General features: G+C 36.3%; 1 protein-coding gene across 1 annotated transcript in view; it reads left to right on the top strand.

Moving 5' to 3' along the window:
* The first annotated feature begins 503 nt into the window (after positions 1 to 503).
* The window catches only part of LIMK1 (LIM domain kinase 1), a 38,914-nt gene continuing 19,402 nt past the window's right edge, over positions 504 to 20,015 (top strand). The window contains exons 1-5 of the mRNA XM_071593013.1: positions 504 to 568; positions 879 to 981; positions 1,120 to 1,234; positions 2,985 to 3,115; positions 9,811 to 10,002. Of these exons, the coding sequence (XP_071449114.1) occupies positions 565 to 568; positions 879 to 981; positions 1,120 to 1,234; positions 2,985 to 3,115; positions 9,811 to 10,002 (545 nt within the window). The 5' untranslated portion in view covers positions 504 to 564. The remainder of the gene's footprint in view (positions 569 to 878; positions 982 to 1,119; positions 1,235 to 2,984; positions 3,116 to 9,810; positions 10,003 to 20,015) is intronic.

The raw sequence follows: 20,015 nt of genomic DNA, 5'->3' as shown, positions 1-20,015 counted from the left end.
AAAAATCGAAAGGGCATTCTTATGTAAGTGGTTTTCATACCAACTATAATTTCTCATACGCTGCATCAAAGTCTTTGATTTCAATGTTCTTTTGTTCGGTGAGTCGTTGCAGCATGTAATCATGGAGGAATCAAACACAAATGGTTCGTACTCTCTTTATGACAGTTCAGAGTAAATGTTATCTCTGACAATAAACTAAGTATTATCATCACTTGGGTACAAATAAATATTTTTTGTCATTTCTAAAGCGATCCTATGTTTTAAATTTGTAAATTCAAGCTGTTTTTTATGTTGAGCGACGGCCTTCCATTTGATGCTTATGAATGAGCGTCGTTTTCAGGAAATCAACCTTTAATATAAAATTTCTCGGAAAGATGTGTAATCGTGACCAATTTTAAACCCGTATTATTTATTTGATATTTTTACATTCAAGTGCGAAAGTTAAGAAATTCTGTGATACTCTAAACAGAAATGCGCTCTTAATTCGATTTACATACAATGGAATGAAATTTACCTTGGGAATTCCGTTAACATGTCATTCGTTATGTTTTCCTGTGGCTAAAAATGTGTAAGGACAGGTTCATACTCTAGAAAGATAGCTGATTTCCCCTTTTCTTCTTGTGTATTGCTCTTTCGTGTGAATAAATAGAAGAAAAATCATTCCTTAATGTAATGTCATTCACAAATTTGCTTTAAATTTAGCTGGAGCTCTGAAATGCCTAAAATTGGTTGAATTTTAATTTTTACTCAGTGTTTTGATCCAAAAGATCATAAATTTACCTCTGTTTTTAGAGAGGAAACTTCGAATTGCTCAGTTGGGATTCAAATAGCTGTTCTGACATTGTAATAATCGATATTAAAAATTCTTTTTGACGTAGACGATTCTTCAGAGTCTGCTGTTTGTGCTGGGTGCCTAAATGTCCTCGACGAAGATGAATACGTACAGGCATTGAACCAAGAATGGCATTTGGAATGTTTTAGGTAAGATTCATCTATAATTTTTCACCGTGCCTTATCTTTCCCTAATTGCCTTTAGAATTCGTTGTGCATTATCTATACTTCTTCTGAACATCGATAAGAGTTAAAAATTAACATTTTCATCTTCTATACTTACAACAGGTGTTCTGCTTGTGATGCATCACTCTCTAGTTGGTATTTCGAGAAAGATGGATTATTATTCTGTAAAGATGACTATTGGAACAAGTATGGAGAATCTTGCCAAGACTGTGGCCAGGTATTTTTGTCATCTATCTCCACAATATCTTCTTATTGGAATCGAATGATACTTTCGATTGTTTAAAGCTTACCATTGTTTAATCGACAGAAAGAAAAACAAGATTTAAAGATGTTAATATTTCTATTTTATATCCTATTTAAAAATTATAAAAGGCCATAGACATTTAGTAAATAAAAACCATGCTTAAGAATAAAATTCACACTCTTGTCACCTATCAATTATTTTAATTGTTTGGCCTTTGGATTTTAAAAGGCTTTAATTTCACTCAAAGTATGCTTCTGTAAAAATCTAATATTTGTTATGTTTCTTCCTTGTAAAAGCTAAGGTTATGGGATTTCATGGCAATTGACATTTTCTTTTGTATTCCTTCGGTCTAGTATCTTCCAGGTTAATGGACCTATCGCTTTCCATTTTGCAATAGCTTTTGTGTGTAAGTTAAAATAATGATGAAAAGTAATAAAGAAGTTAGGACCCAGTTTCATTTATGAACAATTATTATTTCCAGTTAAGAATACCTTGCATGAATTAGTTAGCATTTTATAGATATGGAAATGAGTTACTGGTGGGAAGAATGACTATGCTTGGATTTCTTATGCGAGTGCAAAATATTATTCTAGTAGTCTATATTTCTAACAGCAGAAGTTCTCACATCCTCTTGTGATGTATGCTTTTTCTTTATCTATTAATGTTATTTCCTTAATTTAATTTTCAAATTTCATTGACAAAAATCAAAACCTTTAAAAATAATTATTTCTTTGTTGACATACTTATTCCAAGTTATCTTTCGTGTCTAGAAAAGCTTTTGATTACTAAACAGGTAACTACAGTAATTAATTCAATAAACATTTCTTTTAAATTCCTGGTAAAATGTATTATTCATTGTGTATTGCAAACTGGAATCCTCTTTAAGATAGGTGATTCTTATTTAGAAATTTTATTTTGTCCTTGTTCACCTATTCATGAGTATTGGCAAGATACTATTAATAGTTGAAAGGCAAATCTCGAGTTTTTTGGTTGAAAATGTCATTTACATTTTGAATGAAACTATTTATTACAACTTTGGAAATGTTTTGAATCATTAGTAAAATTCATGGAGTGAGAATTATCTTGTTTTATTGCCCGCTTAGTTTAAATTTCTCACAACAGTGCATTTCTACTCAGCCTTCACTTAACGAAAATATTGGACAGGGCCATGACTCTTTTAGATTAGTATGAGAAATTAGGTATTTACATTAAAAAAAGGTTCATTTGAAACATAATACGTTTTCTGTGAATTATAGCTGAGAAGATTTACATAAACCTTGTTTTTCTGAAGCCCACCTCAATTCCACAATGTTTAAATTTTCTTAGTTTTATCCTGAATTTTTTTCATATCAGTTTATTCCTGTCTTATTTTATATAAAGGATTATTACCAATTCGACAAAATGTTCAGATAATTTCTTACTATCAATTCATATTTCAGTTCGTACAATTGTGATTTTTCATGCATTTTTTGGAACAAATAGAGTAAAATAGTGTTAGAAAAAATTCTGGCAGTTTAACAATTTTCCCTTTTACCCAAATCATACTTAATGGAAAAAATTGTGTATTGAATGCATTAAATCAATTGAAACTGCTCTTGAATCCATTAATTTTTAAACAAGAATTAATACACTTTCATTTAATCTTATGATATTTTAGTTTAATTTCAGTAGTCAAAATTCCATTTAATTATGTAGTAATTATGTCTCCGTGTGTATCTGACAGGTGATAACAGGACCAGTCATGGTGGCCGGTGACCATAAATTTCATCCAGAATGCTTTCGGTGTGCCTCTTGTACTGGTTTCATTGGAGATGGAGACTCATACGCCCTAGTGGAGCGCTCCAAACTCTATTGGTAAGTATTTTTCTTTTTTTTTAATGATTCGTACGTTCAGGAAATGATAATTTCATCTTAGGAATCGTGCATGCATGAGCATTACATCAAGGTCTTCTTGCACTTTACTTTTTTCCTCAAACTGAGGTCCACCATTCGAAACATTCAAGGAAGCATTCCATTTATGGTCCTTGTATGCTTTTAATAATATGTTTAAGTTGATTAATATGCTTTAAATTTGATGCCATATGTGTACAACCACTTAAATGACTTTATTGCTGCAAGCTTCACTTCATGGAAGTGGTATATATCCTTAGTAACTGAAGGAACAATGTATCTCAGTATTGTACTTGATGATACGTTATCATGGTGAAGCACTTCATTGCAAATATTAATGTTTTGTGGAAAAGTATGTTGTTCGATCTATTGAAATATAGCAGGCATGTGTTATTTATGTTCATTGGATAGCTAAATAGTAGTCTCTCCATATTCATGGATAGCTTTTGGTGGAAAAGTCTTATATTAAAATATGAGGCAACAATTCTTCAGGAATATCTTTATAAACAAGACACATTAATTATTTAATGTTGCTGATCGGTGAAATCTAAGTTATGCCTCAAATAGCTGGAAGAGGTATATAGTTGTACAGGGTCATGTTTTTTATTAGCATGTTGCGTACTGGGGTGTTTAAATGGGTTGTAACACTCGTTCCGGTAGATTTTTAAGGTGTAGTTTTTGAACATACATTGCTTCAGTATAACTGTCATAACTTTCTTAAAAATTTTTAATGGAACTTTAATGTAATACTAACAAATAATTGTATTGTTTTGTCTTTGTGTGATACTCCATCAAACATTTTCCTTTTTGGAGTGGAAAATCGCGAGAAGAGCCACCCACACACCTCATCTCCTCCCTAATGTTTCTTGAAGCTAACACTTTGCATCTTCTTGTGCGGTATTTTTTCTTACCTTTACCCAAGATAGATGAACCAGATGATTACTAAGTTCTCTTGAGAGATGATATGGGTGATCCGTTGAAGGAGCATTCTGCATCGATTTATCATTGCTGTCATCTACCAAAGATGACTCATCTGGCTCCTCTCTACTTGTTGCCCAGTCTATGGTGGTCTGAAGCAGAAAGCCGTTGAGTCTATTGAGTCTAGAGAATTATATTTGATTCATTTAGTGTTTTATAAACTCTAAAAGCATTAAAAAGAGCACAAGGCCGAGCACTTCTTTCTTTAACCATATTTTTTTCTCATGATTGTATAATATGGTAAATACATATCCTTCTATGCTGTTAATGAACTTAATGTATTTCAAAATGCATGTAGGTTTTTTGATTGGCGGTCCTGTGATCCTATCTTTCAGCTGAATATTACACATCCAAGTCCTGTGAATAGTACTACTTATTTTCGCCCCCCCCTTTTATTTTTCCAAATCACCAGCAGCACTTCACCTTTACAAGAAAATGTGCACTCTACCTTTTTCACTGTTTTCGCCTCACTCTTCAACGTGGCAGGGAGCCCTCAATTTGACCTGATGACTGTAGTAGAGATTTCTGCTGAAGTATTGCCTTCATTGGCGCTCTTATCAGGGTCACTTTCACTTTTCAAGAGAGGAGTAGATTTTTTATTTCTGACCTTCACGACAATATCGGAATCACTTTCACTCTCGTCGCTCTCGTAGTCATACTCTGATGGCACATCTGACAAGTCATCAGTGCACAGATCAAATTAAATTTCTCCCTGACGCAAAGCACTCTCTTTCCTATGGGATGCTATTATGCAGAATATTCCTTTATATATTTACAAAAATACAGATTGGGAAAATCCTATTACAAGACAAACCCAACATCAAAATCACTATTCACCCGGACTCAAGGAAATGAACTCAAGAAATGAACACAGCAAAGGCTATATGTTTTTCTTGATTGAAATTGTGTCCAGATTCTTTTTACCTCCGAGTTCTTCTGATGAAGCTGTCATCATAGAGATTTTTTTAGGGCTTCTAATAGGTGCTTAAACTCTGCAGGGAGCAATTCATTCTCTGACACCTTTTTCACCCATAAAGTTAATGATTTTGATGACATTTGCTTTTTACGGCGTGGGGTAAACCTGCTGCTTGAAGGTAGCAATTGGTGTGCACTGCGTCCCAGTACACTGAATTGCCCTAAGTTCCATTTTGTCTTTTCATCATGAGTACATTGAGGAGGGAGAGGCACCCATCCTTCTCAAGTTCTTTCATGAATTTTATATATAGGTTAATGTTGTTCAATCAATGATAGAATTCTTTTAGCTTGTCTATTTGATGATATGAAATAATGGGTGCCTCCTCCTCATAGTGCAGCTTAAAGTAGTGGATTGGAAGAAACCCTTCCTGAAGACATTCCCTATAGTGGTTGATGGTGGTGGGCCAATTGTGGCTCAATCCATTTGTATATGTATTTCTCCATTCCACAGGATGTAATAGTTCTCCTTTAAGAATTCTGTCAGCTTTATATCCAAAAGTAATTCTCACTGGAGGACTTTTACAGTACTTGGATGGATGGATACCTCACACCAGTACTTCAGAAAGAGTGTAATGACTTTAAAACTCATGTGAATGTCCAAGGTTGTGATAATTAATGATCGTAGAACCTTAATGAAGTGGGTCAAGTTCTTTAAATTTAGCATAGTTGTTCATGTTAAGGGTTGATTTGGCTCTGTAATTAGGCTGAGAGATGTACAAAGTTGGTTTGAAAGGTTCTCAGAATCACCACCAGATGTCGGTGCTTGCGCATTTAGTTTCCCGCATGGTAATAGTCCTTTCCTTTATGAGTAATCACATAACATGTCATTGCTCTAGTAAGAGATCTGTGGTGCGCAAGCCTCTCTATTGTTGTTCCCGTGTAGTGATTTGTGAAGATGGAAAAATTTGAGATATGAATTGGGATTAAATACTTTATAAAGGAAGGTACAAAAGCAAAGAAAATTCATACTGGCTTTCAGAATTCTTGGAAGGACTCTGCTTCTTCATAGTCAATTGTTGCCAAGTGTACAAATGAGTTTAAATTTTCTTGGGACTGCTTAGATGATCATATATCTAGTGGTCGGCCAAAATGTACCACTGCCCCAGAAATTATTGCTTATATGCATTAAATGATCATGGAGGATTGCCAACTGAAAGTGCAAGAAATTGCTGTATCTGTAAGGATGCCATCTGAATGAGCATATCACATTTTATCTGTGGAATTGAGTAAGAAAATTTTTGGCTAGATGGGTCTGGACTCTTGATGCAGGATCACAAATACATCAGAAGGGAAATTTTCAAAAAGATTTTTACCCATTTTAAGAGTAACCAATGAGGTTTTTTGTGCTGCTTTGTGACTACAGATGAACTTGGGTCTACTACTATATCCCAGAAACAAAACAGCAGTCAAAGTAGGGGAAACATGTTGATTTACCACCATCAAAGAAAACAAAGACAATACGGTCAGCTGGAAAGGTGATAGCTTCAGTTTTCTGGGATGCAAAAGGGATTCTGCTGACAAATTATCTTCCCACTGGTCAAACAATTACTGGACAATACTACACTAACCTCCTGAACTAACTACAGCAGTAGATACACGAAAAAAGGCCAGGTTTGGTGAGTAAGAACGTCATCTTTCATCAAGACAATGCACGCCCACACAGGAGTGTCATTACATGGCAAAAATAAGTGAACTAAGATATGAGTTGATGTCATACCTGCCTTATTCACCTGATTTGGATCCATCAGATTTCCATCTCTTCCCCAAGCTCAAAATTTTTCTCGGTGGAAGGAGATTCTCTTCAAAAGTAGAGTTAACAGCCAAAGGAGACAGGTATTTTGCAGACTGGAGGAATCTAATTTTCGAGATGGGATCAAGACATAAGAGCATCACTGAACCAAGTGCATTAGTTTCCAGGGAGGCTGCATTGAAAAATAAAAAAAGTTTCACTGAAGTAAGTCGTTTATTTCTTGTCCATTCCTAGAATTTTTGCAACTACCCTCATAATCCACCCTGCTGAGTGCAAATTACGTACATCCTCTGCTAATTTTAGGGTGTAAGAGTTGCATAAATTTTTCATAGATAAGAACGTTAGGGCAGTGGAAATCAGTATTCAGTGGCACTAGTTGCTGGTCAGGAATACAGGTAAGTAGTAGAGAACTTAAGCCATTGTGGAACACACAATAACAAATTGGGTCACCAAATAGAATTAGGAAATTTAAAAATTTTGGAAAAGTAAGAAGTCTGTTTCCTACTGCTCATTAGTGAGTTGATAGAGGTTCCCAAGTTGCCATGAAGTTTGGAATAAGAAAATCGGTTCCATCTTCCCCAGATGTCCAAATGTTCTCCCCACTGAGGGAAGTTAACCGTTAGTGCTCCTAATTAAAAAAACATTTTTCAACATAACTCATTTTCTTAGACCCTTAAGTACTCTTAGTTCTACAGGGATATTATCTAACCTCACAGTGGAAAAGAAAATACTTGGATCTTCCACATACATTTTTATTAAGCACGGATTAGGTTCAGCTTACTAAGTCATCATCAGGTCGTGCTTAATAAAAAGAATGGGGAAGATCAAGTATTTTCTTTTCTAGTATGAATCGCTTCCACAAAGTGATGCCTCCAACCATCCTGTTTATACCTGCAGTCGTATTTGATTTAAATTCCCTTAAGTCCAATTTGTTCCATAATCTAGTGTGCTTGGACTAATGCTATCATCATCTTTGTCGTATTTCTTTCCATGTTTAGTTCAGTCAATAATTATTTCTGACTTATCTTTAATTTAGGATGCAGCAATATAATTTCCTTTTTTGAAATGTGCTCCAATCAGGCTGTAGAGGTCATAGCTCGGTAAGAGTGGTCTCATTCGACAGCCAGGCTTCTGAAGTTTTTCCCCACCCTGGTCAGTAGCCATCATGTGTTGGAACAGTGAGGTGTGTGCGTTTGCCGTGGAGGCCTACTTTTCAAATGGATGTTCTGTGATTGCAACCCTTTGCAGATTGCAACCCAGCAGGCTTTCCGAAATGGCTTCAATGTAGTCCTGTTGGGCCCTGTCCTGGACCAGCAATCAATTGTTACATGGGTCACTACATTCAGACAAACCACGAGTGCGACAAAACAAAGAACTGGAGTAGTTGGCCCATCAGATCACCTGAGAATATAGAGGCACTGAGAGCCGCCATCTTGCAATTCCGATAGTGTTCTGTGCCCAAACATGCATCAGTTCTTGGACTTTCTGATTGTTCAGTGAGTTAAATCTTCACGATGACCTATATTACCATCAATACAAGTTGGAGATTGTGGAGGAACTCTCCAAATGTGACTTCAATTCTCAGGGGAATGATTGTGAGGCTCTTCTTGAAAATGTTCCTGAGGACGCAATTTTGTTTTTCAGTGATGAAGCCCATTTTTATGTGAGTGGATATGTCAACAAACAGAACAGGCACTACTGGACTGACACCAATCCAGAGAATTGCATCAAATGCCTTCGCATTCACCTAGAGTCACAATGTGGTGTGCAATTTCCTCAGTCGGTATCGTTGGTCCCCAGTTATTTGAAGAAAATGAGGTCACAGTGACAGGGAATTCAGACTGGTATGTAAACATGTCGGAGGAATAATTTTTCCACAACTTGATGAACTGGACTTAGGGGGCATTCAGTTCCATTAGGATGAAACAACGGCTCACACTTCCAGGGCATCAATGGCTGTATTGAGGGAGCACTTCCCAGAGCGCCTCGTCTGAATAAGGGGTGATTTGGATTGGCCAGCCTGCTGACCCGATTTATCCCATTGTGATTTTTTAGTGGGGTTTTTTGAAATCCTACATTTCTGTCAACCATCCAAGGACCCAACAAGACCTGAAGGACAACATCCAAAGATGTAGGAAAAGGCAGAAATTGCAAAAATACCTGCTGCTATGCTGGAAAGGGTCATGAAAAATTCCAGAAATCGGCTTATTCAGTATATGGACAATGGGGGGTGTCACCTACCTGATATGATTTTCAAAACTTTGTAAAACAAAACTTTAAATACATACCTACATTAAAAAAATATTATAAAAATAGTTTCATAAAATGGATTTAATTGTATATTGAAAAAAGGAAGTTATGTTGCTGCATCCTAGTTTCAGGGATTTTCTCTTCTTATTATTTGACATTTTCACTTTCCTGTACAGCATACCAATTTCACACTTCCTTTGTTCAATATCCATATCCTCGCGCTCTTTCTCCACAATTCTTTTTTCCATATTATTTGCCTGCCTCAGTTTTTTTAATTTCCTTTTCCTGTACATTCTTCTTCCAAATTCTGTGTTTACCTTCATCCATTTCCTTCTCTTGCCTATCTTCCTAAACATCTCGCATGTAATCCACGGTTTCCTCATCCTTTTCCATGTAAATTTTAATTACACTCTTTGCTACATGTATTTCACTTTCTGTCTTGTTCTTCCCTGTGCCTTGTAACATTAATATTTTTTCAGATACTATTTTATTTAATTATTGATAATTTCATGCAGAATACAGCCAGACCACCTAGCATACGAGATATGTTCTACCTTAGGTCCAGCACAAGAGTCAATAGAGCTCTTTCACATGCAGATGGAGTTTATTCAGCCCATTTCTACGAATATTTGCCTGTACTCTATGTATGGATGATGATTTAGTTTAAAATTGTCATTTACTAAAATATTAATTTTTTCTCCATCAGTGGACAGTGTTACAAGCGGCAGATGCAGCCATTGAATAAAACCTCCCCTTATGTCCGGAAGCCACATTCTATTCGCCTCGTGGAAATCCCTCCTACACCAGAAGGTCAGCTTGGAATTAAATTGAGTGTAGAAAATACCAGGGGAGCTCCAATCACAGATCCTTATGGCTGCAGAGGTTTTCGAATCTCAGAGTAAGTAATTTTATATCTACTTTCATTCTGAAATTTAAAACGGCTACAGTTTTCAACCGATCACTGGAGGCTGTGATATATTTTGTGAGACTGACTCCCCTTTTATATCAAACATATTTGTTCCTTCTTCAACTGCCAATGTTACTGGATGTTCAGAAATTTCTAAGGTGCCACAAATGGCTGCACCGAAATGAAAATCAGAATTTTCTGAAACACAGTCATTCTAATCTCCAAATATATATGTATCATTTCCAGTCAATTAGGGTGTATGTATGATATTATTAAATTGATAGCAGACTATTTGGTGAATGAAAAAAGCTCATACATGGTTTGTATGAAAAGTATCGGGTAAAGTTTCGGAAAAATAGATTTATTTCAGATATTGCTACAATGCCTCAAAATTCTTCAAAGTATATCCGTTGAGCATCAACACACTTTTACCAGTGGCTTTTCCACAGCTCCTGGTAGGCAGATTCAGGAAGTTACATGAGGTTACGCATGCTAACTTCTTTGACAGCAATTAGGGTCCCATGCTGTTGTCCTTTTAGGGAGGATTTCACTGTTGAGAATAGGACTGTGAGTCCAACTTAGGACTCAACTCTGGACTAGGACTTAACCGATGTTCTGAATTCAGCACTTCAAACGCATGTCCTGAAAAAATTGTTACTGATCCTTTCTATACAAACCTTTTATCTACAAAAGTCTTTTCTATGAACTCTCTAGCGCTGCTTTATAAAGAGCAAGTTTTTCAAAAACTTTTTATCCAACTTGTTGTAATATTAAAATTTGTGAATTGGTCGACATTGAATTTATGTATAATAGTCTCATAAAGTGGAAAAGAGATACAGTTAAACCCTTTATTTGCATTATCAGAATTTACATTTTACTGTTATGTATATTATTTTTACCGGGTCCCGTACAATTTCCTATTTTTCCAATGTATGTGGAACCCTGTATTGACACGATTTAATTTTTAGTTTCCGTGCTATTTGCCCTTTTATTTAATGTATTAAAATAATTTCACATTCTAAAACAGTGACTCATGTACATTAATCAGCCTTCATTAAACAGGAATTGATTTCTTTTATATTAATTTTATTTTTTAAAAATCGTGTCTTCAAAAGAAACCAACTAGGAAAGTATTTCCCTTCCTTTGCTATGCATGTATGCAATTTAAAAAGATGATTAAGACCAGTAATATCTACAGTTTTATTGAGGAATTTGAGTGTGGTAGGGTCGTACGAGTGTCCCTGGTGATGGAAATTTGAACTACTTATACTCATAATCTATCTGCAAGGAAAAGTTTCATGCTTTGAAATGACTGCATTGTAGAACCAGGAGTTAACAACATAATTTATGCATTATTACAATTCTTGAGGGAGACGTCATTTCTCAAAAAATTTGAAACTATGAGGAATGAAAAATAACTTTGTCCCAAGCATGATGAAGCATGAGAAATGTGAGAACTGTCAACTGACAACTGGAATTACTTGCATTGCCTCAATTAAACAGTTATAAAAGGGATGGATTCCTGAATATTAAAAAGTGTTGAAACTTGCTTTATTGAATCAAAACTACAATGAATCAAAAATAATTTTATTTTCTTCAAACAATTTTGAAGTTGGACAACTGTTTGCACTAGTTGAATGGCGAGGTACCTCAGATTCTCATGAGTCAAGTTCTCCTTAATTACTTAGGAAAGTAAATTTTATCTTGCTTGACAATGGAAATAGGAGGCAATAAAAGAACATTTTTATCTTAGGGCAAAATATAAATTTTGGAACAAGTTGATTCTGATACTGGAATCTGTATTGATCTGGCAAAACATCGAAGATTGCAGGCCTCTACTTTGAATGCAATGATGTAAAATCAGAATTAGATTCTGAAACATGCAAACCATTGCAGGTATTTGTCTAAATAGAGAAATTATGTGAACAATTCCAAGTATAAAGAAAACCTGGAAGAGTTGTTAGTAAGAGAGATCATCAAATATCCCCATGAATAGTATCATCATAATAGAAAAAGTGTTTCACATTCCCACATGATTGGGAATCTAAGATTTCACTACCTCTAATAGTTGGTTGGGTAGGTTTTAAAATAGGTGCAATCTTTTGCATACAAGACTGTGTGTGGTGAAAGGAGAAGTTGAGACTGCAACTCGGTGGGAGGTGTCAGAATTGAATAAACTTCATCCCTAATTTCCCAGAAAAGTGCAAATAAGGAGTTTTACTGTATTTAAAAAGAAGGAAATTCACAACAAAAATTTGGTTTAAATCTGTAGAGATCCTTTTGCATGTAAATGTAAAAACAGTTGCTACAGAGCAAAATATAACAACAAAATGTTATTTTGACATTTAGGTCTCCATTTACAGAGTGGTAGAGACTAACACATAAATGTATTTTGTAAAGATTTGAGACGATATACTGAATGCATTCATGTCTTATTTAATTATTGCATTTTATTTCTTGTGAATATGTATTGAAATGTAATTTTTTGTTATCAACTTGTTAGATTTCTTAGTTTTTCTTGTTGTTGTAGCATGGTAGCACATGTTATCATAAGTTTGTTGTCTTTTCTAGTGATGTGAAAAGTGCTACGACAGTGATTAGTTTTTTCTTCTTTGAAAATATGTTCTGAGCTAGGAAACATGGCAGTTCATGCTAACCTTGTTCACTGGGTAACATGCAAAATTACCCCTGATGAGGTAGCCATAAGTTTTTTCTACTTTGAAAGCTTCTTCTGTGCTCGGAAATATCACAGTTCATGCTAAACTTAGAAAAAAATATTTACCCATTTACTCACTGATATTTGACTTGCATGTCTGAAGTATCTAGGGACTCATCTCTAATTTGTTTACCACAGATTGGGTACATTGTTAAATTTGGAACATCAGATCTTATAGATTTGTCATCAACAATCAGTCTTGTCCTTCTGCAGGACTGCCCTGTCAGATTGGATATTTTGAAATTTTTAGCTAATGAACTATCTGATCTATTCCTGATATGTGAGGATGGACTGATAATTGGTCTGTTTAGCATACAATTGTAAATCCGCTAGTATCATTAGTTAATGACTTCATAAAAGGGCTAAGACGCTCAGTACAAGAAGGCATGAGCCTTTCTAATAGGGATCAAGATGATGCGGGGGGGCTAACGTGTTGCTTCCCACCCTGAGGGCCTGGGTTCAAATCCCGGCAGTGTTGAATATTTTTCAGTGGTATCTCGATCCCTCCTTGAGGTGCTTTGTGGAGGGCACTTTGAGTGAGTACGCCGTCCGTCGGATGTGACGTTTAGCTGCGGACCCCTAGGCACCTTTCATAAAGAGTAGGCTAATGCCGATGCCAGGTTTCTCTCCACGCTTCATCTTTTCCTGTCCATCCCCTTTGGTGCAAATGACCTCAGCTGTCGGTTGCCTCCCCTAAATACTACTACTACCTTTCTAAAATACCACCGAAAAGTATACCAAACTATTGATTAACATTAGCTCTTAACTGAATAATAACTTAATAAAAATGATATTTCTTCATCCCTGTTATTTTAATCTAGTAAGTTTCTTTCACTAGTCACAACTTCAACATATACATATTTTTCACCAAAAATTGTTGATCTGCTGGAATCTTCCCCAAGATATGGAAGTTTTTAAAAATGATTCCAACTTCAGTGGAATAAGTTAAAGAGTGCAATATGACTTCACCCATCAGAGTAATAGACCCCAACATAATAAAAACGGAACGTTATTTCCATAAATCTGATCTGTACAAATTTACATTATATTTTTATAGATCATATTAGTGGTCTCTCCACTTGAAAACTGAGGATAGAGCATCAGAGGACTAAATGTTCAGCATTTAAACAATTTCTGATTATTTTTAGATGCATTCCAATACTTAAAATTTTAGCCAGTTTTTATTATTTTAATCTTTTCTGAAGGTAATGCTAACCTCCCACCTCCTTTATCTGAGAAGGTTACTTTTCTGATTCTGATTCATCAGCCACTCTCCTTCCGAGAGCTCAGCATTAACAGACGTAAATTTGACATTCAAACAAAAGGGCTTTTCAGTATTTAAGTTATCATACCTATTTTATTTATAACTTATTGGGAAAAAATTAAATTTCATGTTGTTTGTTAGCGTAATTTATTTTTGTATACGTTTCATTGATTTGGCTCCAGTGTCAGTGGCATTTATTGCAACTGGACACATGTTCAGTGAACTTAAGCTTGTTTCTGGTGAAAAGCACTTTTCACAATGGTGCCATTTCATATTAGGGAACAGAAAAAAGTTACATTGGACTAGTTCTGGACAACAGGGGGGGTGGTAAGTAATTCATTTCACTTTGATTTTTTTTTAGATATTCAGCAACAACATTTATAATGTGCGGCCATGCATTTTCATGGTACAGTATCCGCCCTGTTTTTTTTGTGATTGATATGGCTTTGGTGAATTTTCAGTACATCCCTATAGTGTTTTTATACTTACATTTAAAATATACCCCTGAATGTTATAGTAGCATAAAGTGTTAATATCCCTTGTAATTTGCTGACATTTTGTAACCCTTTGAGATCCCTAAAGTCCTCTATGCTACATTCTTTGGGATGGTACACATCACAATTAAATTTTTGGTGCACATGGCTCTGAGATCCTCAATAGAATCATGATATATTATTCTCATTCCAGCAATAAATATGCTGCATCTTATAATTTTGTAAGTCTAGTGTCGTAGCGAATTGTTTCCAGTTGATTGGTTCAAAATTTTAACTCCACTTTTTTAGCTCACATAACTCAATTTCTGTGATAATACGAGGGTAAGTGGAATTTTTAACCAATTTTGTGTATATAGACATTGAAGATAGAATCTTCTGTTGCAAAATGTTTCACTATAATGTGAGAAGTTTCTGTAGGATACATGTAGTTTTATAAGTCATCATCAAGTCACCTCTCATGTGCAGGTCTGTGCCTATCTTTCCTTATTTTAACTGTCAGTGGTAAATTTTAGTTCATCTAAATAATCCCTAACTTCTTTTGGCTTTACGAATTTAAGGAACTGTGCAGGAAACTTTTAAACCCTACAATGATTCTACTAGAAGTGCATCACCACCAGTCACCATTAATTTCCCTATTTAAACACAAACGGTGGAATCCAAATTCCAGCATATATAATTGGATAGGGTAAAACAACCCTTGAAGAAATTGAGTTGGTCTTAAAAGTTTATTTAGCATTATCAGCTTTTTTTTGTTAACTTTTATCAGGTGACATGGAAAAGCTTTTTGGTTCTCAGATTTCCAACCCTTGAACTTGATACCTATTAGTAGGAGTGGCAGTCACTGAAGCCTGGTGGTCATAAAATATTTTGTTTCCTTATTATTTTATTCTGACGTTATAATCCCATCAAAGTGTACCTCTGATAAATCGTAATGGTAAGAAGCACTTTAACATTTCCTTAATTTTTTACCATCTGTAATCTAGATGAGTTGTGTGTGAGTATAGCGTGAATGCAAAGATGATTCGATTTAGATTCAAAAAACCAAATTATGCGAACTAATATTTTGAAATTCAAGCAAGGAGCTATTAGTTCTCGTTTTGGTGACAAGAATGAACTCCGAAGTTAAATTGCCTCATTGTTTGTAATGGATAAACTTACATGACGTAGATTTTCGAGAAACGGGGTAAAATGATCGGAAAACCTTTTCGTCTGCCTGCGACTGGTGCCGTATTTCGTGGAGAGGCCGCTAACTGGACGTGTCAATTTCTGCTAAAACCTAATTACAGCTTGGGTTACTATATATCCGGCCCGCTTATTCATCATTTAGTCACGCTTTCCATTCTTTGTGTGTCCGAGTGTGTTAACTATGGAGCGGGAAGGGGGAGGAGAGATACGTGCCGCGGAAGCACGGCTGATGATGTCACGAAGGACAATGGGCATTGCGCTTGGCGCTCTCCGACCGGACTTAGCCGGAATCCACATTTCTGGAAACGTCGCTGAACTTCCGAAAACTTCAGGATGCATATTGATAGCGTGCTTTCGCAATAGCTTCGCTTTTCACACGTGCCGTGGGCTGCTTTCTTCTGTCGGGCAAGATATTTTCGTTGTCGTCTTCTCGTTCTTGGGCTGTTTCAAACGCCCCTTCTCGCAACTCCTTCGCCTATCGGGCAATGAAACAATTTGAACGTTCATCAACGAATTGTCTTAAGGCGTAAGAGCCTCGGTTGTGAACTTGCGATGTCCGCGTTGTCAAAGCCGCGAGGAACTCGAAAAATGGTTTACGTAAGTACATTTTTTGTTTACGTCTTCCGGGATTAAAATTATTGGGACTTGTAAACGGGTCGGAAAGAGTTGTAGGGGGGAGAGGAGCACATAACGCTGAATGAGCTCGCGCCGTGAATTGGCTTCCTCCCCCCCAATCGCCTTGTCGTTCGTCCTTAACGCCCAGTGGGAAGTTCCCGGTTCACCGACGGTGAGGGAGGGCAGAGCTTTCTCTCATGTCGGTGATAACATTTCGGTGGTGTTGAAGAGGTGAAGTTTTTCAGTTCGTGCTTCATTTTTGTCGTAAGAGGTGCAGTGGAATAAGTGAATTTGGTGTTAACCGTTAGTGTTGGATGATAACCGTGATGCCTTGACGTATCAAGCGTTCTTCCGTGTTTTGTCATTCACCATGAAGGGATGATTCTGCCCATAAAAACGTAAGTTTGGTGAATATTGTGCTATTGTAGTTAAAATTTGTAAAAGTTCTCTCTCGTTCCGAGTATAGTTATAAAATTGTGGGATTTACCATTGACTTCGCTTCATTCAACAATGAGCTTAACTACGTGCCAAGGAAGATTTATGTTGTTCTCTTTGTGTTCAGTGCGTGGTCATTTTTTTGCTGTTTTGATACTTATCGCTGGGATATGTCAGTTTGTTTTTACGAGAGAAATCGGTTTAGTCCTAACCTTAATGTTAAATTATTGCATCTAATCAACGTCCGTATCATGGAAGTGTGGAAAAATACTTCTACAACGCCTCCTAAAACTTGGGAAAATTTTATTTGACGAATAATTTGAATATGTAAATTTAGATACTGCAGTGTAGGAATATTGAGTGTACCCCGTTTCTGTACTTTGCCTCCAAAACCTTAATAAATAATGACGCTACATCTTTGTTGATCAGAAAAAAATATCCTATTCCTTCTACAAATGATCGGTGGGGTCTCGTGCATTCAATACGAAACATGGGCCGAGTTCATCGCACATCTCCATTCTTTGGCCCTGGGTTGTCATGGGCATTTTCATTTTCGTCGTATTTTTACGTTGCTGATGGCTCTAGAATTAGGTTGGACAAGTGTGACGCTTCTTGCTATACTCGCCTTGTTTGTTGAAAAAATAAATCCTCATATTTGTCGGCCATTGTTGGCTTGATCGAGCGCTATTTTTGCAAACACCTAAAAATCCCTAAATTCAATTATGCTATTCTAGGTCGCGCGTAATATCCGTTGTCGTATGCACCTTGTATAGGTGACATACTATCTGCTGTATGTTTAGGCATGTATCCTATTACTTCCGAACAGTAAAATATGCTCTATTGCCCTTGTGTCATACATGTGACGTGTGCGAGATGTAGAACTCGAGGATGGTATACGTGAATGTGTTTGCAGCAATTTTGGTTTCCTAAGAGTAAATATGAGGGCTGGTGGACCTTGGGGTTTTCTCCTGTGATTTGGCCCAAGAAATTAGTCGGTTAATGCGGCGTAAGACATAGACTTTATAGAATTTACGGGGAAGCCGAATTTGTAAATGCACTGACCACGGACCCATGAAGCACTGATTCCAAGAAAAATTCGGAGTTGCATATGCTTTCCTGTGCTTGTATTTTCTCAAACTTGAGAGACACAATTCATAGAAATTAGAAAGAATTTGTCGAAACGCCAACCACACCGCTGTGATTAGGACGTCGAAAATTTCCTCTAAAAGCATTCTTATCTGTTCATTTAGTAAACATAATAGCGTGTGCATCCCTCTCAAATCACCTGTGTGACCTTGATGTTTATGAATTAGGCAGAAAGTAATTTCCGTACGTTGGAAGATAGCTTTCAATATTTATCTCAGGCGGACACCATACTGTTAAATACTAGCACAACATTCCAGGAAACCAAATCGATTTTATTCAAATGATTTGTAGAGACGGGTAGAGAGAGTGAACATTTTTGTGTTCTTGTGCTATTATCTGACGTCCATTATTGTACGCCAACAAGTTCTTCGGCGTTGTTGCCAGTTAATGTATACATTATTTCTCAACACGCTAGTCAGTTTTACAAAAAATTGCCAATTTTCTTCGGAGTTTGTCGTCAATTGAACGCATATTCGAACGAGTATTTGCCTGTCAGTGCATACCGAAAAATAAATGCTCCAGTTTCGTTCGGGCTATAACTCATTTTTCCCTATGCAGTTGGTCGCAGTGCGCCAGTTTCGAATATTGTGCAACTTGACCTTTGCGTAAATGACGACAATTTACTTGCCGAATTTGTCAACATTGCTCCTTTGAAAATTGACGTCGCTCTAATGAAAAGTAATGGATGCATTTGCTTCAGGCTTCAAAGTTGACATCGTGTGCCGAGAAATTTTGCCCATTTGAAGGTCTTGTGACTAAACGATTACTTTGCTGCGCTCAGTGTTATACGGTGTTGTCGACTGTCATTTAAAATATCTGTAATTGAAAATTAAAATACCTTAGTTCCCGATGAACAGATTTATTACATTTACGATAGTGAGCCACTCATGCTTCAAATCATCGGTCCGCACATGTACAGGATTTCATTATTTCATCGCGGAGAGAGTAGGAAGATCAATTATTTCGTCCAGTTTAAAATTTCCGCACGTTTCACTTGGGGTTCCATCCCCGTTCCGCCGCTGACTTATTTGAGTGATATTTTCCATCCCGCCAGCTCTCTCCGGTAAAATTATCCGTCAGGTGACTAATTCCTTTGGCCTTCTCTCTCAATTTCGTCCGTCCAAACGTGCTCGTAATCATCCTAAACATTCTTCGGCGATAAGAAAGCGATTAGTCACTCACTCGTTCCCCTAGTTGCATTTTACATCACAACTTAAGCGCCGGCAGGTTGAAGTATTAGAGAAAAGAGGGGAAGACCATCGAAGTCTCCTTGTCGACCATTACTTTTCCTTAACCCCGTTCCCTGTTTCGTGAGTGCCATTTCTTTCGTCAACATCGGTAGGTTAAGCGACTAAGCATCAGTGGTATATCCGTAGTTCCGTTGAAAATTATAAAAATTCAGAATATATAGGATTGGGGGCCTTGCCCACCCTTGTCCTTCACTGCCGACGCTGAGGTTTCTCGGTAGAGGATTTGGTTGAGCTAGAATGAAATACAGGATTTTTAAAAATTTATTTCGTACTCTTTTATTATGTTAGATAATTTATTACAATCGATTTTTTTCTTAAACTCTACTGGTGGTGTTAGAATTATTTGGTAGGTGGGTACTTCTCCCACTGTTATTCTTTCGTGCTCAAAGCAGCATTATTTAAACATAAAAGGTAATTATATTTTCGAACTATTTGATGTCAAATTCTGTGAAGTCTCATGAAGATATTCTGGAATTTTAGGTGAATGCTGCAAAAAATAGACAGCTTATAGTGTTCTCCTATAAAAGCTGTCGTCACAATGTATTTTCAAAATAAATGATGAAGCCCTGTTGTCTTAAAATACATATTTCTAAATGCCAGCAGACATTATAATGTACTGGAAGTAGGATTATGCATTGAATATTTATGCTAATACTCGCAACTTGAATGGCCATAGATAAAGCTTTGGTTTTTAGAGAATTTTAGGTTTATTGAGAAATATGATTTTAATTCTTCGTTCTCCTGTTTCAATAGATAAACCTTCCAAATTCTTTATTTGCACAAAATGAATATATTGGGAATAATTTTGAAAAATTCTGTGTAATAATTTGTATCATATTTATCTGGCTAAAACTTTCTGGGACTGTACAGTCGTGCAACATAATAAGCATTTACAGAGG

Source organism: Hetaerina americana, unplaced genomic scaffold, assembly GCF_022747635.1.
Source record: "Hetaerina americana unplaced genomic scaffold, ioHetAmer1.1.p SCAF_5, whole genome shotgun sequence".
NCBI lineage: Eukaryota > Metazoa > Arthropoda > Insecta > Odonata > Calopterygidae > Hetaerina > Hetaerina americana.
This window is presented reverse-complemented; position numbering and strand designations above follow the sequence as displayed.